General features: G+C 36.2%; 1 protein-coding gene and 1 long non-coding RNA gene across 5 annotated transcripts; one reads left to right on the top strand and one right to left on the bottom strand.

The window, feature by feature from the left end:
* Nucleotides 1–26,223, top strand: LOC139965081 (islet cell autoantigen 1-like). 4 transcript variants are annotated; one of them, XM_071967280.1, is made up of 13 exons: nt 1–158; nt 2,058–2,141; nt 2,733–2,762; nt 10,469–10,661; nt 11,389–11,461; nt 12,395–12,518; nt 13,136–13,334; nt 15,141–15,365; nt 17,121–17,306; nt 18,874–18,998; nt 19,439–19,602; nt 20,078–20,347; nt 21,621–26,223. In XM_071967280.1, the coding sequence occupies exons 2-13, from the start codon at nt 2,125–2,127 to the stop codon at nt 21,884–21,886; spliced, it is 1,872 nt and encodes a 623-aa protein (XP_071823381.1). In that variant the 5' UTR covers nt 1–158; nt 2,058–2,124; the 3' UTR covers nt 21,887–26,223. The 4 variants fall into 4 exon arrangements, with proteins under 4 accessions (XP_071823381.1, XP_071823383.1, XP_071823380.1 ...); XM_071967282.1 differs by lacking the exon at nt 2,733–2,762; XM_071967279.1 differs by lacking the exons at nt 1–158; nt 2,058–2,141; nt 2,733–2,762 and adding an exon at nt 7,041–7,968.
* Nucleotides 26,221–27,686, bottom strand: LOC139965085 (uncharacterized). The gene is made up of 2 exons (XR_011792167.1): nt 27,477–27,686; nt 26,221–26,844 (listed from the first exon to the last, which is right to left on the bottom strand). It is a non-coding gene; the product is annotated as an uncharacterized lncRNA (long non-coding RNA).
* Between the last annotated feature and the right edge of the window lie 46 nt (nt 27,687–27,732).

Here is a 27,732-nt window from a genome sequence, read left to right as displayed (position 1 = left end):
CCACCATTTGTGTAGACCTGCTAAGTAAAGGTGATGTGTTGCACAGCTGACATACAGCTTGTAAAATTATTGACATAAATTGACTGAAAAAGGACAAATCCAATGATATTGGTCACTGCATCAGTGCAAATGAGACTTTGGCTAAATTTCTATGTGTAGTAAGTACAAATTTCCATATTTATTGTTGTAAACTCCGTAAAATATAATTGATATATGAACCATACATTTGTAACCTTAGTTATTGTTTGCTAACGTAAGCATAGACTTCGTCACTGTGAGTACGTGAAGGTAAATTCACATTTATATTACACTTGTACCAATTTTGCGAATATTATTTTGCACCTTTCACTCTTATGTTTTCGATGTGGCTGTTGAATAAAGTGGCCTAAGCGAAACTGACTGGGCAAGACGTTATGGTCATTAGGAACTTAAGCTACCAGTTTTTACCCTTAAGGTAGATTTGCAGATCCTTGTGCCTTAAGTTTAAGAAGTAAGAGTAACATAGCCTAAGTAAGGGCAGGGGAAATGAAATGTATAGAATTTCAGTTGTTACTAAACCGAAACTAGCCATCTAACTGAGTGCTGATTCTAATCTGCCACAACTTGACAAATTTATCAGTAGCAGTAAATTCATTTATACCAGTACATTGCAGTGAAGTCTATGAAAAAGACTACTAGAATTGAAATAATAGTTAAGCGGCATGCCATTTTAATAACATTGTTTGGATGCAAATGGCTTTTATTCCCATGACCTTAGGCCTTATGTCAAAGTTTGGCAAAGGTACAGTAGGTAATACAATTATGTGATGCAAGTGGTTTTAGATGATGTAAAATTAAAATTGGAAACAAACATACCTAGCCTAGGCCTTACATTGATATAATGTCCAACACAGTTTTACCTATCTAAATTCTACTATGGATAAGGATAATGGGATTGCATACAATACATTACACTGTTGCTTTCTACACTGAAATATGTATACTGCAGATTTTGGACTCACAAGCTAAGATTTCCCAATGTTTTCCTTAATCCATCAAGCTTGCAAGGCAAACTGTTAAATGATTTTACTAGTCATAAGTAGGGGACCCTTTGTTAAATTAACTTTAACATCCTAACAATGTTCTCCAATAGATAACAATAACATTTTCATTTGCTTACAGTTATAATTTAACTTATAAAACAAGGAAGTGAAAAATGTTTTGTATGTATATTCTGCTTTCTTGTTGTCATTTTAGAAGTTGATTTCCCCTTATAGGTGACGTTATTGATTTTGAATGTAAAATTAAATGAAACTATACATGTATGCTTCTATGCCTACCCACAACAATTTGAATTTGAACACACTGTGCACACACTGTGCACACAACTGTGATCTCCCTCCATTGCAATACAGCAAGATGTGACCTTTACACTAAATGGTTTTTAAAGTAAGACCGTGTCAGAGGGATTTAAGGTTGATGATCCCAACCAGCATGCACAGAAATTTTCTGCCAAAAAAAAAGTCAAGCAGTGTGATTGGTCAGTTTTTATACAACAGACATCACATAACCATTGGAAACAACAATAAGGGATGCCTTATGTTTGTAGGAATTTTTCGATGAATCTATATAAATAAGTACCAAGACTCGGTCGATGACCTGTTTATTGCTTAAGAACAGAGCACTGAAAGAACCAGAGTTTGGGTCTCTGCATTAACTGTATCATTCCTTGTCATTTCTGGAAATCTGCTGTACATGTACAGGAATAATTTATCCAGTATCGCATCTCAAAATGCTACACAATATGAGCAAATTGCGATAGAAATGCAAAAATGTATAGCGAACTGCAGTTGTGTAAACACGAACCATAGTACTTTATAAGAGACAAAATTCATAGACTTCAAAACTGCAACACAAAATGTGAAACACTGAATTGTTCCCTACATGTGTATGGTAAAGCTCAGCAAGTGCTTCAAGAATTTCAACATCCGCACAAAAATACCATCTTTTCACAGAACTTTCTTGATTCTACTAGTGAATTGAGATGGATTTTTATTTTATCATCCTTCTCATTTAAGGTAGCAGATTATCACTCTGAATGCCATTATCGGCCCACCGAAGTGACGTGTGAATTGTTCATCAACTATGAATAGAGACGGAAGGTACAGTAAACATTTCACGATCTTTGGTGTGTTTTTTTCTCCTAATTATTCTGTCGGTTTCAAACTATCTTCTGTTAAAGATGAATATTTCAGAAGGTTTTATAGGTGGAAATGGTAAGTGATTGGTGAGAAAAGTGTTAAGCAGTCTAGGCAATGAACTAAGGAATTGGAAGCAAATAAGCAATTAGGATTTAAACAAACTAAGTTCCTATTATGTGGGATCTTATCTGACTGTTAAAGTATCTACTTTGTCTTGAGCATTCATGTTGCAAATTATATTTTTTAGAATTGTATTAGGATGTATAAAAGTAACGATAAGATTATTCCATAGATCATAGTATTCATAACTTAAGAATTACATAAAATTTGGCAAGTTTGCTACAGTTTTGATTTCTATTATAACCCTTTTTTTAAAGGCTTTAAAGTGTTTGACATTTGTGTATGCTGCCCCCAGTACAAGGGGATAATCAGATCAGTGATTCTTTCTTACCCAATAATTGCAACAACAACAAAAAAAGACCATGAATCAAAACTTAAGGAAGACTTATTTATCAAATCATCTCTTTACTGTTATCTCTACACTATTTGCAGTGGTGAAAATAAGGACCCATTAGTACAAAAGTAAGTTCTTGAATGTGTGGCAATGCTGTATTTTCCTTTAAATTCAGATAACATCCTGGATGAACTTCATAAATGTTATTTGTGCTGTTTTGTCAAGCTCTGCATGATGCAGCTCTAAGAATGCTTTGAAAAGATTTACTTCAAACTAACAATTGCCTCTACTGTCCATACCGATTGTATACAGGATCAATGTAGAATGAAGACTGGCATAGCTTAAAACAGTTTAAAAATAGAGAGTTACTGTATGTAGTACTGGCAGGGATGTGCTCACACTGGGTGGCACCGGGCGGCTGCGCATAGTAGTTCTGAATGCAGCCCAGCACAAACAGTTTATTAACATTTCCGCCCGGCACTTTTTTGATGATAATTTAACAAATTTTACCATTTCCAAAATCTGGGAGAATACGTGGCACAGAATAGGAAAAAAAAAGCACCACCTAATCATCCTTCATGTGCAAAATTTGTCCAGTGGGGAGGGGGTACCCCACCCATGAGATTACTCTTCCAGGGTGTGGATCACACAACCGCACAATCTGCCTGGCACTCAAATATTCCTGAGCACATCCCTGTACCTGTTATGTAACGCACAAGTTATGGTCGAAGAATAGCCAGCGTGGAGTTTACGACCATATTCTGGCCATCATTTCTGAATCATTAATGTCCTTTTGTCATGGTACGTCACCTTCTCTTTCTGACCTTATGAAAACTGGTCAGCTTCTCCTTGTATATAAAATTATCAATGTTTGTTTGTTAGTAAACATTGTCAGTTTGCCAGAGAATAAGTTCCTGTTAAGATGGAATTATCAGACAAGGAGGCCCACTAAATTTGATACATTTTTATAGCCAGCCTTTAGATAGCATTGTAGATGAGCAAATGTCTCAGAAGCTTGTTTATTCTCTCTGTTTTGTAGCTTCTATGATTTTCAATATATTTTTTTTCCGTGACATCACTTCTGTTACCAAATTCACATTCATGGTAACATTTTCTTGCAGAAAATATCAGCAATTCTGTCTGATCCAATCTTGTTTTTGTTTTTTCTTTGTTTTTTTCACGTTTTTTGTACAACTTTTCACAACGTTTAGTCATCTGCTTCCTAAATTAGATCACCTTTTGTCCTGGAACAAAAGACAATGTTGTTGCATTTCAAAGATTATAACTTGATCTGCAGACAGTCCTCGGAGCTTCTCTCATGTCGGTAATTTTATGTTGGTAATTTTGTGTCATACTGATAGAAACATGTAACATTCACACATAACAGGGAAGCCTCTGGTTCCCAAATGGTTGAAACAACAGGTGATGTTGTTGCAACCCTTTGACTAGTACCCAGATTAATAAACAAGTAAGTAACTGATAAACGTGTGGTACAGCTCGGTGAGTGATTGATCCAGTGTTGAATCGCAAACTGTTAGGCGCCTGGTGGGCAAATTGCTTCACGTATATATAAGTGCAAATATGCATACATGTGTTTTGTACGCAGGACCAAAATTTTTTTATTTTGTTTGATAAAAGAGACAAAATTCATAGCCTTCAAAACTGTGTTGCCAAATTTGAGCATTAATTAATTATTATTAATGTTCTAACTGATTAATATTATTGTGAATTTATTCCTTGATATTATTAATCATATTTTGCTTCTTGCATTGAAGTTTTACCTCGTTTCCCCATTCTAGTTGTGATTTCAGGGGACTAAAATGACAGTTAAATATGAGATGATGTTACTACATGATGTTGTTTTCATCAAGTTTGTCTTTGTATGGAACCACAAGACTTGCTGACGTACTTTATAATAGAATCAGTCTTAGAGTATTTGGAATAATATCAGGATATAGTTCAATTTTCCTGCTTTTGTATTAATATTAAATGTTATTTGAGTAATGCCTAGCATGCACGGAACAAAATTATGTTTATTCCATCTTATTTATTTGTTTGTGTTTTTAATGATAACGTCTACACTCCCGTTCAGACTGCTTTGTAGTGACTGGGTACTGCACCCAATGGATGAATCCCCAAGTTGTTTACTTTTACTGTACCAGCACTTTGGCATCTTGTACTGTATGCACTCTGTTAATTAATTAAAGCTTGTATGTAAACATTTGTTTACCATACTAGCTAAAGGATTCAGGAACTGAAAACGGGCTCGTATGAAACCAGCTGTTTACATTTGGTGGAGAATTTCCAACAATTTGTATACAAACACAACCTATGTTGACATCACAATCTTTCACAACTCCCAGTCCCAATTGGCCAAAGTGTTCTATCTGGGGAGGGGGGGTGAGGGGGCAGATGGGGGGCAGATGGATATCTGATGGATAATAATGAAAAAAATTGGTTTCTAATTCCTTGGCTCAGTTGCATCAATTAGGTGTGTGTTGAAAGTTAATGTAATATTATAAGTGGACAGATACAATTACATGTGTGGTCTATTATATAGCTCTGTATTAGCACATCTAATTTAACCCCACCAGACCAGTAGGGGGAAAAGGGAAAACACAAAACAGTAATGACAGAAAATGACATTTTATTCATTTTGCTTCCCTCATCCTTCCTTTTGTTTGTGTGACCCCTTCCCCCTCTCTGTTTTACCCACAACCAGGAAATCCAATGAACAACGGGTAAGGCTGCTGACTCTAATTTGATATAAAAGCCTTGTGTTGAGAGTTTGCACAATGATGGCAACTTACAAGTAACATTTGAACTTTGAAGGTGTAAATAATTACGTATGGTCATTTCTTCATATATATAACAAAAATACTTGAGTGGTGATGAATGACCAAACAAAAACGAAAAATACAGAAAGTTAAAAATGCTTTAGGTCCTTGAAAAGACCTGCATCTTTACAAAGACTAACAACTGAAGAGTCACTTTGTTCTACTTGTGGTGTAACTTCCCATACCAGCAACTTTGTAGACGACACAAAAGTCAGATTTTATTGACTCCCCTACCTGAAAGTGAAGTATTTGGAGGTTCACAAAGACACTCTACATTCAGTAGAAGTGAACGTTTGTAAGCTGACACATTTTGTGGTTCTATTTCATAGCAAACTAAGGAAAGACCTAAATAATTTTTTTTTTGTAATGGAATCAGACTTGTCCATTGATTAGATAAATGAAATTTCAAAAATATGTCTGGAAATGATTAGCAAATTCTTGGACTAAGCAAAAAAAAGATAGCATAAGTTTTGTTTGTATAATTATGGACATAGCATTCTGAAATGACTTGTTCCACTTCCCTGTATCAAAGGACCCTCAAAATTTAATACCAGTTGTATAATCCTGTTGTATTAGTAATTACTGTTCAGTGTCACCACAACATTTCAGAAATTCAATTTGTTAACAACAGTATGGTTCCATTCTTTTCTCTTCTGAAAACTATTGAATGGCTAGCTCATTATCAGTTAAACATCATGTAAACACCGTACATGCAACAATTTTCTACAAAAGTTTCACTTGTTTGGTAATCAATGCTTATACCAACTCTTGAAGTCTTAAAAAAGCTGGTAGGTTCTGTTTGAAATAGTTGTGGTCAATAGTGGTCAATTATGCATTTCTGGGCCATTATCTTGAACAAGGAATATCTTGTTAACGCTTCACTGTGTTGTGGAGGATAAGCCAGGATTATCCCAGCCAGGTGTATCTATTCATCAATACAGTCCAACCAAAGATAATCCCTCTGCACAGATCAGAGATACTGTACTGTCATTTAAGAGCCAGATACAACTGAACTGTGCTATACAGTGTACAGTAGCCATAGACTGTGCATACTCTAGATATGTACAGCAGAGTAGACTTTCTAGTTTCTTTCATTTTCTGATCTATCTTTTAAACTAAATTATCCAAGGGTGTGGCCTTCCCCAGAGATATTTCTAGGCCAACTCTTGATTTTGGTCTTGATTTCTGCAAACTAAACATTTTCAAGTGGAGAGATACTGGACTGGATGGAATGTTTTTTTTTGTGGTTTTGTTTTTCACATGGGAAGTTTTTCTACCTGTACAACTTTGTGGAAAGTAAAGTGGCATAATAAACCATAGGCTACTATGGAATTCATACATGCTTTATGCAGCATTATAGTTTAGTTTCAATTGTTTTCCTTGGAAAGTGGAGCAAATTAAATATTGGAGGTAACATTTCGTTGAGGTTTGACTGAACTTTAAAATACCAACTCTCCGTTCATCTCGACATATTTTGGAGAATAGTGCCGTTTCTGTTATAATTTCTGTGTTACATTTGTTTTTTTGGCCATTAATTAGAAGAAAGCAGTGATTTATGTGAATCAGTTATGTGAATCAGTACATAAACTATCTAATTGGGTTTGCATTTTTAGTGTAGTTTGGATGATTTCATCATGTTATAACCATTCTCTGTGAAATTTGTACATTGTTCGTCTCTTCAAACTGGTTGACAGACTTTGTCCGTGATTGATGAACTAGACCTCTTCAAACAAACGATTGCTTCGTTTGGGGTTCATTAAAGTTTGTTTAGTGTGATATCAATGTACCCTTTGCTCACTCATTGACAAGGGCTCTCAGATGATACAATAATACACTGTACAGTATATGTGTGTACATGATCTCCAACTCTTTAAGAACCCTGTGAGCCGGTATCGACACTGGAATATCAAATAGGAATTTTTCCCATTTGGCTCTGCACTTGGAAAGTGTGCAAGTTAAAAAATTGTAAACAACTCTGTTTTCAGTACCATTTTGGAGGTTCACAGATTCAAGGTTATGTGTGTTTTGGTTGGCATTTATGTCTGATGCAGCTACAGAACTTAGCTTCCAAGTAGAGCACAGTGGTTTGAATGTTTGATAGCGAGGGTTGCTTTGCAGAACGTTAACTTGTTGATGCACTTGGTGTATAACATTAATGTGATCGTTTCAAATGCAAACTAAGTCTTTCCGGATTGCAAGGAATATGTGAGGCGGGGGATTTTTATCGTCTTTTGTGACTTTTTGGATGCTGTCTATACTGGCTCAGTGATGAGTAACATTACTTAAAAGAGAGAGAGGTGGAGAGAGAGTGTGTCTAAGTGCTGATTAGATCTAACATGGACAATTTTGTAACGGATGTGAAAGAAGGCCGAGATTTCCTCTTCCCGATTAAGGTGCTCAAACATAACATGGATGCACAAAAACACCAATCGAAGTTTTCACTTTCGTCAAAGATCCCTTTTATGGGAAAGAAGAAAGGATATCCGGATGTTAAAAGGTATATATATATAAACGTTAAGTCAAAGTGACTATAAATGGTACCGATGATGGCTGTCGCTGATTTCTAGATTTAAGAACGTTAATGACTTTTGGCAGGGCTGTAAGACATACTTGAGAATGAGCGTGATGCTGATTCTCAGGCTCAGGGTTTGATTTCTATTTTCTACAGAAATGTAAACAAGTATCAGATTCGGCCATTTTGATCCCGGTGATAGGCTAGGATCAGTCGAGGATCAAAATCGATTGACTTTGTTTTTAACACTGAACATCAAGCATGGGTTCTAATCCACAATGTGAATGTGGACTTTGTTGACATGGCATTCCCTTGAACAATGACTTAAGGCACAGAACTAGTTTTAGACCAGAACATAAGAGAACTTTGCTATCAATCCAGGTTGTACTTATTTATCACCTTTAAGTATTGAGAAATGTCCCTTTAGTATTTACAATTGAAGTTCATCAATAAAAGCGGCTGGACTACTTAGTCTAACACACAGACCATTAGATCGGTTCCTCAGACTGCAACACGAAACTCAGTAGGAAAACATAAGATTTGTACGACATTAAATAACATGTTTACCAAACAGTACAAATTGATCATTGAAGAAGAGTGCTGTACATTATCCAAGGGTGATCTGTTGTTCTAATTAAGTTAAATGAACATAGTTTGTTTGAGTCATCAAACTATCAAATAACTGAATAAAAAACAGTTAACAAATCGGTTAGGCCTGCACCGAGGAGCTGATGTCACCACCAGCATCTGTAGCCTTAAAGGAGCATTCCTAAAGTGAAGCATATTTTAAGGTTTTATACCTTGAAAACCGAATCAGAGCTATGAAAACATTACCAGCACACTCAATACTTTCTTTTTTGACTCTGTACATATAAAGTTAAAAGTGAAAAATTATGCCAAAAATCATCCTTGAACCAGTTTTAATGTTTTATACTTCTTCTTTGTTCTTCCTTGTTTTTTGGTCTATTGTGATGTTTTTGTTCCAAGAATTAGCAATATTTTGTTTTGATGTATGTACTTGTCTACTTGCTTATCTCTATGTTAAATGTCCCAACTGTATCTGTGATTATGTTCTGTACCTAGTGCAGAAGGTAAGCTCCATAACTACAGTATAGTTTTCTCATAATCTTTTTCCCTTTTTCCTTCTTTTGCATTTTCGTTCTACTCTGTTTTCTTAAAGTACAAACACATTGTTTTTAAATGCATGGTCCTCTCAAAGACCCTGTTCTGTTTCAGCACTGCTTATTAAACCTACAGAAAATGCCATACTTAAAGGGTCATCAGTGTTACCCTCAAATACAGTATGGTAGAAAAATTGAAAAACATTTTTTTTTTTTTTTTAAATGGTCTGAAAGCATGTTCCAATTTTTAACAAACAGCAAACAGCCACCTGGCAACATTTTTTTTCTCTTATTAAAAACATGTCAATATTTAAATTAACATCCCTGAATGTTTGGGAATATTTAAAGAAACTTTGAAGAAAACAATTGTTGCTCAGTAATATCAGGCCCCAATTGTAGCTCAGTAATATCAGGCAGGCCCCATTCTGTGATGACTTGAAAGTAATAGCCAACAAGTGGATTAAACTGATTCTGTGGAAGAATAAGAGCCTAAGAGGAATCAAATGGGAGGCGGGGGGGGGGGGGGGTGGTGGGTGGGGGGATAGTTAATGGATTCAATGTAAGCCAACTGTATAAGCTGTAAGGCGTATACAATAGTCAACAGTTTCTTTTATAATTGGCTTCACTGCATGGTTTTGTCATATTTTTATCTGCATACTACCGTCTACAAAGATTTGTTATTGATTGAGTTATTTTGCTATCTGAAAGGTTTTCAAAGAGTTAATTCTTGTGGCCAATTTTCCTCTCAGAGGGATATGTGTACAGTATCTTGCTCCTTGTGAATTTTAAGTGTTGTTAATTTAGTCCCTGCAAGTGTCATTACCCAATCTCTTCAGTAAATATCAGCTCTATTCCTTGATCATATCCTTGGAGTTAAAGAGGTGTTATTCATACAAAATATAGAAAATTTTGAAATAGTGAAACTACTTGCAATTTGAAACAAAATATAAAGAACAATGAATGAAGATGATGAACATGACTCTGTTGGAAATTTCTTTTGTTTTTGTGATGTTACCCCCTCCCTCCACCCCATCCTCTATCCCCTCTAAGAAAAAATGGCTAGTAATTTAGATTGTTTTTTGTTTTGTGATAAATAATTTATTATTTATTAATAAAAATATTTTTCTCGATGAATGACACATTTTAGAGCAAAACACTGAAGGGAAGAATGGCACTTTTCTTAGTCTTAAATGTAGTGAATATTAAAACTAACTATTTCCGATACGCTGTGAACCAAGGATGGTTTATCCAGACCAAATCATTTGATTATAATTTTGATTTCACTTTTTTAATTTCAAGTCTCCTTCCTGAGATTTCTAGATGCCAAGGTTTTCATCTTTCTTTCTTTTTTTCTCGCCTGCCAGGTGGGAAGAGGAAGGTTTTTCCTCTTCGGCATACGACCGCCACGTCTTGAACCAAGAAGGTCCAAAGAAGTCGGTGACCAACAGGATGCAGCAGCAGTATTGGGTCACCAAGCAGGCAGTCATCAAGAAGTTAGGCAGGAAAGAGGACGAATTTGTGGTTGCAGGAGATGCAGAACTTGATGCTAAACTACAGGTGAGTCCCAATCTCAAAATTAATGTACAGTACCTCTCCCTTCAAATTCCCCTCACCTTCCTCTTTCCTCTCCACTCCCCCCCCCCCCCCACCAACAGTTGGCAAACTGGGCAGGGATTGGCTGCCACAGTGAGATGTGATACCAATGTCATCAGTGTAATGGTTAGGGTGGTACAGCAGGAAGCTATTTATATTGATCTCCCTGGTCCGGTATCATTGGGCTTGCCTAAGGCTGTTTTATGGACCCTAGACCCTAACACACAGTGATATTATAAGTTATGAAAATAAGGAAAAAATTTTCTCTTGGAAATAAAGTGAATTTGGTGGAGGGGGAGGGGGGGTATGGGGCAGACACGGTGCCTTGGATAATTTAGCCTCCTATATGGTCTTTCTTTATACGCTCTTCTCATTTTTCTCAATTTCTTCCCTACCTATGCCGTGTGCACCTGTTAATGGTTTATTATTGAAATTAGCTAGCCTTATATTTTTTTACCTGGACATGGAAGTGAGTTGGGTCCGGGAAAGGGGGGGGGGGGTAGGGGAGGATAATCTGGGCAATGGTGCCATGATGGGTCATCTAACCATCTGTGCAATCAATCTTTCTTTCTTGTTTTTATTCTTTTCGTTTGTTTCATTCCTGCCTCATGACACCTGTACCAGTAATCTTAGACAGATTCTAAATTACTATTATTCACTCGTTTTCTGACATGGGTTTTCATTCTTACAGGTATTTCGGTCGGTGCAGGGTTCCTGCATGGAGTTGTTGAAGTTAATTGAAAAGTACCAGGATGATCTCTGTGGTGAGTATGATTTTGTTTTTCTAAGTTTGTCATCATTAGACTTAACCAAACAAAGTAAATTCTGAGTACCATCTTAACATGCAGAGGTAATTTGTCCCTCTATCGGTGTGGACACTGACGCTAAGAACGAGAGCCTTTCTTTCTACACACATGTACATGTGCTGGTTACATTTTGATGGACAGTTCAGGTTTCTACAGTTATGTAATTTGCATGGCAGGGCTGGTAACGTGCCATAAATGCTTGTAAATGTGGTTTAGCTGTTTGCCTACAGGTGGATGAAGATGAAAATTTGGTATCTATCAAAAGTTAAAATGTACCATACATGGGCAATGCCATTAGATATGAAGTGATTTTTAACATATTTCCTTTGTTTTATTCAAAATTTAATAGAAGTAGCCTTTTGAAAGTAAATGGAACAATATGTGTCCTCAATTAGTTTATCCGATTTGGAGACAAGAATGGTAGAAAATTATATTGCAAAAACCAGTGACCTCTGGGTTTACAAGCGCTTGCAATCCAGAGGTCGCTGGATCAACTCACATTCTAGCCATAACATTTTGTGTTCATTTCCATCGTCTAGAATTTCCCACCTGTCAAAATTGCCATCATTCATTTGCTCAGAAAATTATATTGTGTGTATTTAATTTACCTACTTGTGAAGATAAGTAATTTACCTTCATCCCTCTCTTACCTGTCTCCTTCACATGCACTCTGATTTACCCTAGCCTAATAACTGGTATAATTTGTGCATTCCCCCCACCCCCCACCCCCCCCCAATGACTCTCTCTCTCTCTCCTACAAAACAGCCTCATTTGGGCAGTCTTGGAGGAATGATTGAAACTGATATTTAATAAAATACAAATCTATGAATGCTAAACAGTGAATTGAGTTATTAATGAGATGGTGTTTTTTTTATATATTTTTTTGATCAGGACTCTCTCAGGAGGAGAATGCAATGGGGAGATTCCTGAAACAGATGAGCAGCATTGATAAGACAAGAGCCGGGAAGATGATGAGTGCTGTGGGGAAAGCCCAGACAAACTCATCGGATCAAAGGTCGGTATCTCTTCTCTCAGACTGTACCATTTTACATGCAGGGTAGAAAACGTTTTTAGGGTAGACTGGGGCAGAGAGGACCACCGAAAGTTTTTAACTAGTGACCAAGGCTGGCTCGATTGACTACAATTTATAGTCTGTGAAAGGCCCATTTTAAGTTCCAGTTTTAGATCCAAATCGACTTGATTACTGTTCTGTCAGTCAACTTTTTTCTCCCAATCTTGTTTAGTACTGATAACTAGCTGAACAGGGACAGCATGAGCTAAATCTTTTGGCAAAGTTGTAATTCTTTTACAAAATATGTTCTTATATACTTATATAATATATAAGTCGGGACAAAATCCCTTCAAATGATGACCACACTGGCTTTACTTATTAAGAAATTTTCATTTCATTTCATTTATTTTGTTTTATCACAACATAAGTATGACATAACAACATAGAAGGAGATATGATATAAATGTCTTTAATTCTTCCTTTTTCTTTCTTATAGATTAAAATGTATTTAAGTAAATTTAAAAAAAAAACTATTGAATTAATGTCATTACTTTAAGTTCTATTTATTAGGAGATATCATCAAAATATTATATTCTGATAGTTTCTCTCATCTTTTACAGGTTATCTCTCAGAGGGCCTCTGGTCCGACTCTACCAGGAAATTGAAACGTTTAGATATCGAGCCATCTCAGACACTCTAATGACCATAAATCGTATGGAGGGCGCAAGGATGGAATACCGAGCTGCCTTAATGTGGATGAAAGACATCTCCAAGGAACTCGACCCAGACACATACAAACAGCTGGAAAAATTTAGAAAGGTGTGACGCAGAAAACAAAAATAGCACACCATGATTTTGTGTGAAGATAGTTAATGATTCATACTTTCCGTCTGTCTTTCTTTGTTTACATTTCCTTTTTTTCATCTTAGGTGTATTAATCAGTAAAAAATAAGTAAATAAGTAAAAAATGTCCTGGTAGAACAAAACTATTCCAAGACGGTCCATATGTAGCACAAACATGGCAAAGGTCTGACAAATTCTGACATTTCGTTCTCGTTATCATTATTATCAACTGATTTGCCTTGCTATTTTTATGAAATTTGCAAATATTTTCAATTTTGACTTGGCAGTGAGTATACAATTAACTCCACTGATATATGTACAGTAATTTTTCCCTTTTGATTTGCTTAAAAATAATAAATACCTAGTACATCAGGGAGACCGCGGACTTGTTCTACATATTTACTAATGTGCAAACAATACAACGCTCCTAGCTTCCAAATGAGAAATTGGTATTTTAACTCCACAGACCCTCATATTTTACTATTAAGAGGGAAAGGTACCACATTAAACCACAAAGGTTGTGTTCTTGCTCTCTTCAAACACAATAAGCAGTTTAATTACATATATACGAGTGGGCAGATGGTTGTGTTTACGTTATCTTGTTTCTCCACCGTACAATCGGGCAAGATGTGTTTAAAACAAATATGTGGAAATAATATCAGAACCACTGTCAATGACTCCAAAAGCAGCCAATTATTTTTACCTTGACTTAGCCTAGGCCTTCAAGACTTTCACAACATGTATAGTACCTCAATCTGTCGTTTGCATATTAGAATTTGGGCAGAGTTTGTTTCCATCATTATTCATTACTTGCAAAGGGTAATAAACCAGGGCAATGTCCCTTTTGACATTCCATGGCTTTTCTATGATCCTTTGCACTAGCTACTCTCAGTGAAGCTTGTTGGAAGTGAAATCAATTGAAAATATATTTCCAATTAATATCCAATTGAAAGTGCATTAACATGAACAAAAGAACACATTACTTCTTACGGATATTATCTTTCACAGACAATAATATATCCTAAGGATATTTCCCAGCAAGGGTGTGGATAATTGGTTGCAAATTGAAATAGGCTTTTGCATTTAATTTGATAAATATTTCAAATTTTATTTACATTAAATTTGCTTTAATAGTATGCAGGGTACAAACGATGAAGTATTTGGCTTTTAAATTTGTATTTACCCAGCAGTTAACTTTTCATTTGATGTAAATGAATTTTGTGAGTTTGCAAGGGTTTGCAATTTAAGTTAATGTAATACTTGTTATGATTGGTCAAATTACTAGAAAACAAATCAATGAACCCAAACACACTACTATTTAAGTAATGAAATAGTACCAACCATCTGCTTTGAAATGCCAACAGGCTGTGATGAGTTTTGTCCATGATAAAATAAAGGACAACATTAAACAGGTTTATGTGTTTCTCTTAAGGGTTGTGTTTACCTAAATGATCTGTTTGGTAGACTAAGTAGTCCAGCCATTTTTAAGTAATGAGCCCTTGATAAAGCCTCTTATGTTTAAAAGGATCATTTTTCAAACAATATTAGGTTCAGGTTTTTGTATTGATTTTTTTTTTTTTTTTTTAGTTTTAGACTAAGTAGTACAGCCACTTTCATTAATGAGAGCATGAGAAAGCCTTTGTTTATTTTTTAAAGACTGACATATTTAGGGATGCAACCTGGACTGACAGCAGTAGCTTTTAATTGAACATTAAAAAAAATATCAAAATTGATTTCAAAACTTGATTTCTAATTTTTTCCAATCCTTTTACTCGTACGTAGGTCCAAACACAAGTCCGAACCACTAAGATGAAATTTGATAAACTAAAGAACGACGTCTGCCAGAAAGTGGACCTCCTGGGTGCAAGTCGATGTAACCTGCTCTCGCACACACTCGCTAACTACCAGAATGTCCTAGTCCACTACCTAGACAAGAGCTCTCGGACATTATCGGCAGTGCAGGAGAGCTTTAAGGGTTATCAACATTATGAGTTTAATATGCTGAAGGTGAGTCCACATGCAAGTTTATAGTAATGTGTTAATTGTGATTTATGATTTTATAATTTCCTTTACAGGATTAATCATATGAAAAGGAACACCAAAGCTGACGATCATGTTTATTTGTGTGTTCCTGAAAAAAGAGTGAAGCAATGTTTATGGTTCATGTTCAAGTCATCTTCGTGTGTGTGTGTGTGGAGACTTACCAAAAGTTAATTGATCTGTTTATTAGCAAATTGGAAACTCAGAATTCTGACATTTGTAAGAGAATTTTGTTCGAAAGTAGTATTTGAAGTTACCGTTCTTCTCGGTGATAGAAAATACTGATTGTTCGGAAATTAGCATTTGCATTTAACTAAAGCTTCATTCTCAAAAGGTCTTTGATGGGTTTCATCATGATATGGTGAACTATGACTTACTAACATGTTACCTTGAACACTGTTTGTATTCTATGGAAAGTTGTTTTCTACCTTATTTGTGTTGTGCTTCTATATGTACAGCATAGTCTTCCCATTTAGTGGTTACCATGGTGATTGAAATTACTTGCTACGATGAAAACACCGGACAAGCTTTCATAATGCAACCACCAGACAGTTAAAATTAACTGCTACAGTGTAGAAGCATAAAGCTTCATTGAACTGAATATAAATTAAATCATATGCAAAGCACACAATGAATTTTCAGTGAATTAAAATTTAAGTTTTCAGGCTAGCTAACTGCTTGCATTTTAGGGTGCATAACTTTGGACAAAAACAGGACTTAATATTTCTAACAATATTGCCTTGGTAGTTTTTTAACTTTTTAAACCATAACATACTAACAGTCTAACATGCCAAAACAATGCACCTCACAAGCTTGATTGATGGAGTTTTATGACACCAAAAACGACAGAAGTTTGAAAAATTTCCAATTCGCTCTCTGTTTGTGTTTAATACCATAAACATGCGTTGTGGATGATGAAATGTCAGAAATGGAATCTTAACTTAAAAATCATAATTAATTTTTATTTTTGTAAATGTCCAGGAAGATGATGTCTTTGTGTGATGTTTTGTTGATCATATTTTGAGGGAATTTGAGAAAATTTAGTCACCATTAAAAAATATAAACAAAGGGTTGGTTATAAACAATTTTTAGAAAAAAATTACAATTTTTTTTTTTTTATCCCAAAAGTGCAATCAAGTTTGTTTCAGGTGTTTAAATTAAAGGGGTTGAAGCTAACCGGCCAATGAAATCCAGATACATCATGCATACTAAACAGCTTCAGAGCTTCTAATGAAATCCTAATTTCCAGAGTCTTGTCATTTTTCTCCACTATAAAGCAAATGGCAACATTATTGTTGCTACATTGCGAGCAACAGATTTTCAAATGGTACTATTTAAGAAAGCTTTTCAAGATGTCAAAATCTCAGAAACCCTTAGTGTGGTTCAGCAAATATAAGTTCTTTTCATATAAAAAAACACAATTAAAAAGTTATTTAATAGGAACAAATTTTCATACAACACTTCAGCGAAGTTTGCAATGATAATACATCGTAATCTCTCAACATTTCGTCAGACAATTTCATCTCACTTAGGTGACCCATTCTTGACCTCTCTCTTTTGCATTGCGGTGTAGAAATTCTCAGTGCTGCTCATTTTGTAGTACACTCTTAGAATGATGTGTTTTGCTAAACCATTTGATGTGTAGACCTTTAGCCCTAACCTTCCTCTGTGTGGCTCCTTCCTGCACCCCCTTTTTTTTTGTCCCCTTTTTTTTGTGGTTAGGAACTTTCGGAAACCAGTAAACAGCTTGCCAGACTAACAGGGGCTAAGGACGTCTTGCCAGATTTGGATCAAGAGGTGGAACGATTGACGGAAGACAGACGACGGGAGGCTCCAACGACGAAGTCGGAGAGGCGGAAGCAAGAGGTTGAGAGAGGAGGAGGAGAAGAAGGAGATGATCAGTTAATTGTTAGTTTCCTTGCCTTTTGGTTTCTGTTGGTTTTGCAGGCATGTTTGTTGATTGGTTGCTTTTAGTCATGTGACATACTCCTGTAGATGTCACACACTCAATGTTCTGCACCCAATTGTTCCTATGTGTCGTAAGTTTTCATCATATTGTCGCCAATACGTTAACATGTTCTCCGTCATGGTATAAGATGTTTGCAACGATTCACAATGCGTTTGATCCAACCAAACTTGGCAAGAACTAATTTTAGGTAGGAAAATTTTACTCTGGTTGAGCGGAGAGTGTTGTTATCAAACAAATTCAAATTTTCCTTTTTGTTGCACTATATCATATCAGAACTAAAATTCTGCCTTGAGACTTCCTTTTAAGAACATCTTCTAAAGACCAGCTGATTATTTAAGAAAGAAAATTTGTCAAATTGTCAGTTGTTCTTAAGGTAGTTTATTCAAAGAGATCAATGTGTGACGAAAAGTATGAATGAGTGTTTTTTACTGTAATTTAGCCAAACATTTCTCAAGTAAACTAATAGTTATGACCTGTCGGCCACAAAATGATCGACTTCAAAACAACCGGACAACCCTGCATGACTTGGCTGTACAATCACAAGCTTTCATGGAATGGTTTTTAGTCATGAATGTAAATTTCCCAAAAAATGTGAAAAATGAATGAAAATAAGTCATGTTTAATAACCCATTACACTTCCCAAACGATGTGTTGGCTCAGTTTTACTTACTTCTTTCATTGAATATAGCTTGCACAGTATTTACTTCATGCTTTCCTTCACTGAATCATGCCTTGTTTTTATTGTATTTATTTTTTTCCCTTCTTTTTTTCTGACCTCTACCATACCGCCTTGTGTTGAATGTACACGAGCACACTGGCTTTTACTCACATAACAGGCACTATACTTCATACTCACCTTCAGTTTTTTTCAGTTTACTGTCGATTCTCAGCGATGTTGGAATTGAGATGACCTTTTCGTAAGCAAATAGTCATTTGAGGGTGGTTTATAAACATTGATGGCTTCATTGAGAGTCATGTACAGTCCAAGCTCCAGATGTAGTTATGCATTCTGGTTCGTTTGTTTTTGTATGTTAGTTGGTTTCACTTGGAAAACTCTCTCTCAATTTCTTGATAGCAGAAAAAAATAATATATATATCAAAATCAAATTAAAAGAAAAAAATTATCTGTAGATTACTTGCATATTTTAGTGTTAATCAGATTTCCTGATTATTTCAGTATCTTATTGATTAAAAATCGTGGGTGGAAAGAAAGAAATAACCGTCTGTAAAAGGTGAAGATGAAACATTGAGCAAATAGGTGCTCTTGTGATGCCTTTGACACCTATCGACATGGTTGATATTTAGTACCTGCTTTGCAGGGTTACATTGATTGTACAAATGAAAAACTGTCTAATAAATCATACTTGGTTATCATACTGGATTTTTTTGTGTCGACCACATGCTCGATATTATAGATAATTATGTTAATTTTGGACTGGGGGATATTATAGATAATATTGTTAACTTTGGACTAAGGAAGTAGTAACATTTCGTGTTCTGCCGTAGGACCTTAAGGACGTGAGTAAGAAATTAGCGGAGAAAACCGACGGTTCAGCAGAAGGGGAGACAGAGAATGGCCAAGAGGCGAAAGAAGTGAATGGGGAGGATGGAGAGACTGCAGCCAGGCGGAGGTAATGTATTCTGAATCGGTGTTTGAACATGGAACTTAGGTGAGGGGTGTGTTGTAGAGGAATGAAAGGGTCTAGCTGTGTGTTTGCAACATGATTTTTCTGAATCGGTAATGTATTTTGAATCAGGGTTTAAAACACGTAACTAAGGTGAGGGGTGTGTTGTAGTGGATTGAAAGGGTTAAGCTGTGTGTTTGAAACATGATTTTGCTCTCCACAGGGAAATTTGTACATGAAAAGAGACAGTTGTTAACGGGTGCAGAGTGCAGCGTACCTATTGTACCCATGATGCACTTGTGTCTACTTTTAGGTGTAAGATTTGTCTCTTTCACCATCAACACATCAAATATATTTTAATTTAATTGAAAATGTTTACATTTGTTAAATCATGATGCTATGTGGCTTTGTCAAGTTTAATCATTTTTTTTTTTATATCGTCACAGATTGATATCTCTCGGCGAGGACTCAAGTCAACAAAGCCAACTTTTAGCTTGGCCATCACCCGCAGATGGCAAGTCTGGGGACGTCAGTGAGGCTGATAAGGAGCAAAGCGCCTTTATCGGTATGATGGGGAACTCCGGTGAACAGGGCGACGACACCATAACTGGTAGGTACAACATTCATAGGGGAACAGGGCATTGACACTATAACAGGTAAGTATATGGTGTAGAGGAAGGGCAAAGATACCATAACAGGTTAGTGAATGGTTCATAGGGGAACAGAGCAAAGATACAATAACAGGTTAGTACATGATTCATTGGGGAACAGGGCAAAGATATCGGGGAACAGGGCAAAGATACCATAACAGGTTAGTGAATGGTTCATAGGGGAACAGACAAAGATACCATAGCAGGTTAGTAAATGATTCATAGGGGAACAGGGCAAAGATACCTGACAGGTTAGAACATGATTCATAGGGGAACAGGGCAAAGAAACCATAGCAGGTTAGTACATGGTTCATAAGAGAGCAAAGCAAAGATACCTGGCAACAGGGCAAAGATACCTTAACAGGTATATTTTATTTATTATTTACACGTACCACCACTTTTATTAATTGAAAACTTTTCTAATGACTGTGATAGATAAATACGCCGATCTGGACCTTCTTTCTGAGGAGCCACTCCAGCAGCTTCCAGCAGATAGAAACGAAGAATTAGCCCTCCTGCACGAAATCCTGAACATGCCCTCCACAGTTCCCGATGAGCCGTTCAGTTTTAGTTCCTTCTTTGAGGGGTTGGACCAGTCAGCGCATACGAACGACGATGGCACGATCAGCGAAGCAGCGCAGAGGTACCTCCCATCAGACCTCCTGGATGTATCGAGCATGATGCAAAGGGTGAACAAACCCTCAGGTGAGCAACTTTGCAAAACTATTATCCTAACACACTGTAGCATATGCAAACTGGAGCCTATACCGCAATTTTTGCAAAATTCTGTGATTTTTTTTTTTTACCCCAGGCTCATCCCTGAGTAATAAAGTAGTGATAAAGCTTCGCAGTCGATCAAATTTACCTCGCTTACCTATCTCCCTACAACCTAAGCACCCTCGTTCTACCGTGCCTAATGTCCTGGTAACCTTTTTACACTGTACACCCCTTGATGACCAGCCCCTCCGGTCAATGTCCTCATTCTACCATCCAAAGTACCTGAACACATGTTTTTCGAGTGGATTTTTTTCCTTTGGCTTTCGTCCATATACGTACGGTAACTTAGGATTTGAGAGGTTTTCCATCTACTGGATGCTAGAGAACTTTGAAGTCATTTGCAGCCCGATAAGTATCCTTTTCTTGCGTTGGGAGGGATGATTTTGGGACTGTTTTGTGGAGACGACCAACACTCTATGTAAAATCTGTGTAATCCATAAAGTGGGTGGCAATGACACGAATTCCCTCCGTTAGTTTCCCGCCCTCTTCGTATACACACGCTGTCCTCAGTTGAGCAGGTGCGTAAAGCAGCTTTACAAAAATTATCCAGTAGTACTCAATAAGGGAACCCAGCCGATCAAAACCAAGGCACTCTGGTAGACTTTCTCATCAACAGATAAAATCGTTATTGGAATTTTGATCACCAACTTTCAGCATTTAAATGCTCTTCAGATCAAGTCAAGTTATACAATATTTGTCAGTTACTATGCATGTACAATTCTTATGTGTAACAAACACTGTTTGGCTTGATCCAGATCATACTTGAGAAGACTTCTTTGGATCAAACAAAAGTATGCAGTTCTTCCCAGAGACTGTTTTCATTGATCTGGATCAGATTCAGGAAGTATGCCATACTTCTGTGTATCAAACACTGCTTCCTTTGATTTGGATTAAATTCAGGAAGTATGCCTTACCTCTGTGTATCAAACACTGCTTCCTTTGATCTGGATCAGTATGATGCCATACCTATGTGTATCAAACACGCTTCCTTTGATTTAGATTAGATTCAGGAAGTATGTCATACCTCTATGTATCAAACTCTGCTTTCTATGATCTGGATTAGATTCAGGAAGTATGCCATACCTCTGTGTATCAAAGATCATGTTCTCTGATCCCAGACCAAGTATGAAACGTCTGGAGGAAAGTGATTTCTCATAGATGACCCTGTTACTTATTTACTTTTTTTCTCTTTACAACACAGCTGGTCCTTCAGGTGAGGACTTGCTCGCACCCCAACAAACGGCAACCGCTGCAGATCTGGAGAAACAGGCCATTGCGCAAGCCTCAAGTCAACAGAAACCTGTGCAAAATATGGTGGATTCCAGTAAACCCCAAGCATTTGGAAAAGAGGGCGCCAAACCCGATATGACAGCCTGGTTTAATCTCTTCGCCGATTTGGATCCGCTTCAGAACCCCGACGCTGTCGGTAAAGAGGAAGGTGTGGAAGTCGAAGAAAGGAACTGCTAGCGAAAGAGAGGGCGCCCTGTCCCATAGTGAACCATGTCATCGTCATACTGATAATTCAAACGGTAGAAAGAGTGCATGGGTTTATCTTATCGTCGTTATATTTATTATGTTTGTAGCTTTCGTGCTAAATTTATATCAAACTATCGATGGGTCAAATCAAACAAAATGTGAGTACAAAACAAATAGTAGCATGCTTAGGTAACTGACAAAACAAACGAACAAAGGAATAAGAGCAAAATTAAATTGTGGTTGCTGTCAAGATAAAAAAAAAAATTGAAAAAGTATAAACAAATTCTTACTTGAAAAGAAATTTGGAAGGATTTAATCAATGTTTACCTTCATAAATTAAAGGGTTTTTAGCAAAAAAGAGAAAACAATGCCACATTTTCAACAAGAAAATATGCCTTTCAATCTGTGCCACACTTTCTGAATTAGTGCAAGTATTTATGTGGCATGAGAGGGGTACCTTCAACTTTTGTCAGCCATTCTGTCTTTTCAAATTTGCACAAGTTTATCGACGTCTTTATAATGTTCCATCTGTTAATGTGCAAACCTACCTAAGATGTGAGATACCTCTTTTGTGGCCAATCACAACACAATTGTAAAATTATTGAACTGTCCAAAAAAAATCCAAAAAGCAAACACTGCATTTATAGATATATCTATGTTTCAAACAATTAAAATTGTTTGAGCATTCCGTTTTGTTGAGTAGGTTTTCTTCCGGAATAGAAGTTCACGGTATCCATAGTTGATTCTCTGGACTAAATAGTGAAGGTACCCCCTCACTAGTTACAAAATGTCATCATCAGGGGTACAAGTTTGTGCAATCGTATAAAGGGCTTTTTCACTGTCAAATCAAAACTAAAATGCAATATAGTTGGAAATATTCATTCAATAATCTTTGTGAGGTGCGTTTGGTAAATGGGGCTCTCCCCCGACGTTTCTGCAATGGGCACATATCAAATGGTTTCTAATGTGAGTAACCTGTATTAGGTACTTGGAGAATCAAATTTCAGATAAGATTTGATACATGTAACTTGGCAGTAATTTTTTTTACTAGTAATGCAGTTTACTCTTCAGTGTTGTACCCCTTTTTGCTTTTTCCAGTCGGTACGTAGATAATGTTTTTTAACTTGCAAGCTTAATTCCTAAGTGACATTTTAGGTCTTGTTGCTGGAAATAACTGTGGGAACTTGATTGACCTTGTGAGAATGTGTCAATAAATGATAAGCCCTTACACACCTACTACTCATAAGCAACCCATAAAACCTGCCTGCTTAGTATAGTAGACCAAAGGGAACTAGCTATGCTGAGTGCCAACCAAAGGCCCACAACCCTAGGCCTGTGTCAGGCCCCTTCTCCCCTCAGTGCAGGCATTTTCTAACTTGCTTGTATATTGGCTGTTAGAGCTAGTTCTTTTGTATCACCTCTTAAAAGTGATCGGCTTTCTTTCGCATCGCTCCCTTCAAATTCTCCATGTGGCAATTTCATCAGGTGATTTCTTGGAAGCCTTCTTCTTTCTGGAACCGTTGGGAAGAAGGCAACAATATAAGAAAAAGAGGTTCAGTTTGACTATTCCTAAAGAAAGGAGTTGCCTACTTGTATAGTTAAGTTTAAAACATTTAAGGCTTACCAGTACCACTGCTTGTTGTTGGCCCTCTATCAGACATTTTATACAGTTGACTTTAATATTAACTTCAGAAAGGTTAGGTTGTTCCCTTGAATCTATTGATGCGTTTAAGTGTGGTATTCTGTTCAAAATATATGCCACATTCTTTTTCTTACTAAGTTAAATATTTCTTTATAAATATTTGGTCAAATGAGATAAATTATATATGCATTAAACAATCTCGAGGCGATTTGATTTTCTGATCCTACGTGGGACACTTTGACTTTAAGAACAAATTGATGCTTCTATTGCAAAAGGGACTTCATTCTTAGACGGGAAATGTCCTAGATATATATATATTAAGTCTTTCGTTCTGCCACATTCTTTGTAAGTATTCCTTAACTCGTGCAATCTCAGTATATAAGAAAAAATAAAAAGTTGTTTCAAGGGGATGGGAAGAAAATGGTAGCAATTAATTTATTGATAACAGTGATTTTTTCCTTTTTTGATCACATGATTTGCATTCTAATGCTCTGTTCTCTTTCAAAAAATCTGCTGCCAGACTTCTATTTGTAATATCTCTTTCCTTCCTGTTTTTTATCTATTTATTTTGTTTATTGCAATTCTCTGTACTGCAGCAATATAAATCCAATTGTTACATTCATTCATTCAGTCACATGATGATAGGACAAAAGCAATTTTTGAAAAATTTCATTAGTCTTGTCTCGAGCAAACCCAAACTGTCCTCAGTATTTTCCGTGATGGTAACTTGCGAAAATAGCTAGATAGCCGAGAAAATTCCCATTCATTTGGCAAAAATGTCATCCTTTTGATGTTCATTCAATGGATAGGCATCCCTTTGAGCAATTCAACTTGCAAAAGAGTGCCCCAATTTTTGAATAATAAGAGGTATTCTTTGCCAATTTTTTTTATCAAACCGTTTGGGAGTGTTAAACTTTTACCACTTACCGATTGCATCGTTTTCAAAATGGGAACAGAAAAAAACAAGGAAAATTGCACCTGAAGTATTTTCCATATTTTAATTTTTGTTTTCATTATCTTTAACGAGACTATTATCATAAGCCTGCCCTCTATCGTGTGTAGTAAGGGATGATGTTTGGGTTAGTTTCATCTTTTAATTCATAGTTTGAAACTTTCATTCATGTATTCCCCAAATAATTTGAGAATTGAAATTCTCAGTATGTTTAACTAATTCTAATTTAACTAATATGTTTAATATGTATGGCTAATTCTTTAGCCTGAGCTAGCTGAGAAATATGATTAATGGTCCCAAATTTAGTGGGTTTATGTAGCATATTGCATGTTGTGCATAACCTATCTGGGTTACACTGTGATATACCTATTTGTTTGTGGACGAAACCACTTAAAAGATGTTTAGAATACTTTTAAGCTATACAGTGGCTTGTGTGTGACATTGTGTACAATCTCTTCATGTCCTCTTCCAACTTACTTTAAAAACACATCAAAGTAAAGGAAGGCATGTTGGGAGTAAGATGTAATTTCTACAAGTGATGTCGGTAGTAGAGATTTCCTGTCATGGTGACATGAGTTTTTCATCATATTAACGATATGGTTACTTTGAAATAAGTCAACCAGCTTTCCACTCTTTTAATATCAGGCTTTATTGAGAAGTGAAGAAAATTTGCAACGGGTTGTGGCATGTGCAAAGGGAGGAGGACTGGAGGGACCCAGCTATCCCAACGACCTTTGTCAGTTGGGGTAGAATCGTTCATTTGCGAAAATTTTGTACAGTCGGGAATGAAATAGACCACTTTTCCGGCCTAGAATGCACTTCCAGAAAGGTTCTCCCACACCTTTGAAATCCTATGCACGCCACTAACAATGAGAAGGCTTTAAAAGTCTAACCTACTTTTACCACCATCACTGCAAACACATTTTGATATAGTTGGTCCATTGTGAGGGTTAATACCTTGGTTTTGCATGTCTGGATAGAAGTTCAAAATTGTGATGCCATAACAAGACCATTATTTCTTGCTAGAATTTTGTAAAAATTGAGATTAATAATTCTAAATAAGCCAAAAAGCAAACAAATAGGAAGAACAGGTAAATTAATGACCTAAATATGTGAGTACATTTACAGTCGTCCATAGGGCAGCAAATTTTTAAGTGTTCACCAATGGTAGTTCATGTTAATAGTATCACTGTGAAGAAAGCAGGATATTGTATTACAGCGGTGTTAAGTGTTAGACTAACATTCTTTAAAACAGGGGTTAAGAAATGTATTCTTAGAAGGTTCTAAAATTCATGCATATTTGTACAGTTCTCGAACACTTTTCATTTGGGTTACTTCAGAATGAAATCGGCGTACTATATACATAAGTCAACAATTCATTTTAATGGTCAGGTTACATGCGATTGTTGATGTATTAAATAATGCCACATTGCATTTAACTGAAAAGGGTGCAATGACTTGGGGCAGAACTAGGTGGAATAATCTTAAGTTACTTTACAATAACCTTGATACAAAGTACTACTTGTAAAGTACCATAAATATGTGTAAAATATTTCATCAGGAAATGGACTATTTGGTGTCATTTTGTATAACTATGGGCCAGATTCTTGTTAAGCATTTCTTTTTCTTGTCTGTTCTTGTGTTTCGGTGGATTCATGCTAGTTATTACTTTTAGATTTTAGCATTCATTACATGGGTGTTTGAAGGTGAATAAACGAAGAAGAAATAAAATAACCTGCCTCGGTTTTTATTATCGATTTAAATCTTATCATTCACACACAAATAAATTCTATCTAGACCATCTCATGGATGAAAACATGTTTACAAGTTTCTTTATGAACATACCTGTCTCACGTCAGAGTGAAATGAGGTATATTTTCATCATGGTCCAACATAATGTAACAAAACAAATCAGTACAAACATCTCTGGATGAGTAAATATAATTACATTATATTATTTCAAGTTGAACAAAACCTATCTTAAAGCATGTTAGACAATCAGATAATTAATTTCACAATTGATGTGCACAATCAATATAAAACCATGGGAGTCCCCAAATGTCTCTTGATTAATTTCATCATCAAAAAGGTCCAAACAGCCATCCATCTCCTCATGCAACGTTATGAAGCATCTTGTAAAAGTGAGGCTTTAACAGCAGTCCTTTACTAATATTTTCAAAATTATGAAACAAGACTTGATTTTTCTGTACATTTTGTCACTTGACAGCAGAACTATCACCAGTTAAATTAGCCATTCGCATTCTCTCCTTGCTTTTCATGATGTCATATCTAGTCCGGTCGACATGCTTCTTCACCATCACAAAAGAGCCAACTCCAAGAAAGATGACAACACCCCTGTAAGCAAAATCAGACAATCAACATACTTAATGATTCCTTGCAATGTTTCATATGAAAATTAAGTCAAAAATACACACATGATTGAACAGTCCAACTAAGTTTCACTTTTAGCATGTACTTTGCTAGATTCAAATGACCTTTGAACTTGACAGTTATGGGTTCTTGTACTTAACAGGGTGAAGGTAAAATTTCATCTATGGTTCACTTACTGGGTATGAGTTCTACCCTTACTAAAACTTGTGTAAAAGTAAGTTGGCCTGAAGTTTCGATCCTAGCACGATCTTCTTCCGAGGCTATAGAGCACAGGCTCAGCTAGTGGATAAGCAGTTTGCTAACACTAACAGTTTTACTTGATTTTGGCTTACTTAAACGTAACTAGCATTTGACACTACAAATTATTTTCCATGTCTTGCCAACCACAGAAATATTTTCAATTGGTTACTGAATCCCAGCCATTCTTAGTGATGTTCCTGTCATTTCTCTCGCTGTAATTATACTCCTAGATTAAATTATAGTGTAGGCCTAGCAATTTATGCAACAACTAGGGTTTAACTAGGTCAAGATTTGTATAGCTTGCCTAACCCACTGTGGCACTAGGTATGGTACGGGGTTACATTACATTTTCTTACCAGCTAACCATCACTTTAGCGGCTTTACTTTGCAGCATCTTTATCAAGTCAAACAAAAACTTTAGCTAGAAACAGGCTTCAGATGTGACATATTTTCGACCCTTGAACTTTGACGATCTGTGTAACACAGAGAGATCGTTAGCGTAGTAAAACTGTTTGGCGAACAGACGAACAGCACAGTTACAAAGATGTTACGCAATCTGGGCTACGGTAAAAAACTTGCCAGTTCTAAAATTTTGTATTATTACAAGAAGCA

This window comes from Apostichopus japonicus, chromosome 23 (assembly GCF_037975245.1).
Source record: "Apostichopus japonicus isolate 1M-3 chromosome 23, ASM3797524v1, whole genome shotgun sequence".
NCBI classification, from domain to species: Eukaryota; Metazoa; Echinodermata; class Holothuroidea; order Aspidochirotida; family Stichopodidae; genus Apostichopus; species Apostichopus japonicus.
This window is presented reverse-complemented; position numbering and strand designations above follow the sequence as displayed.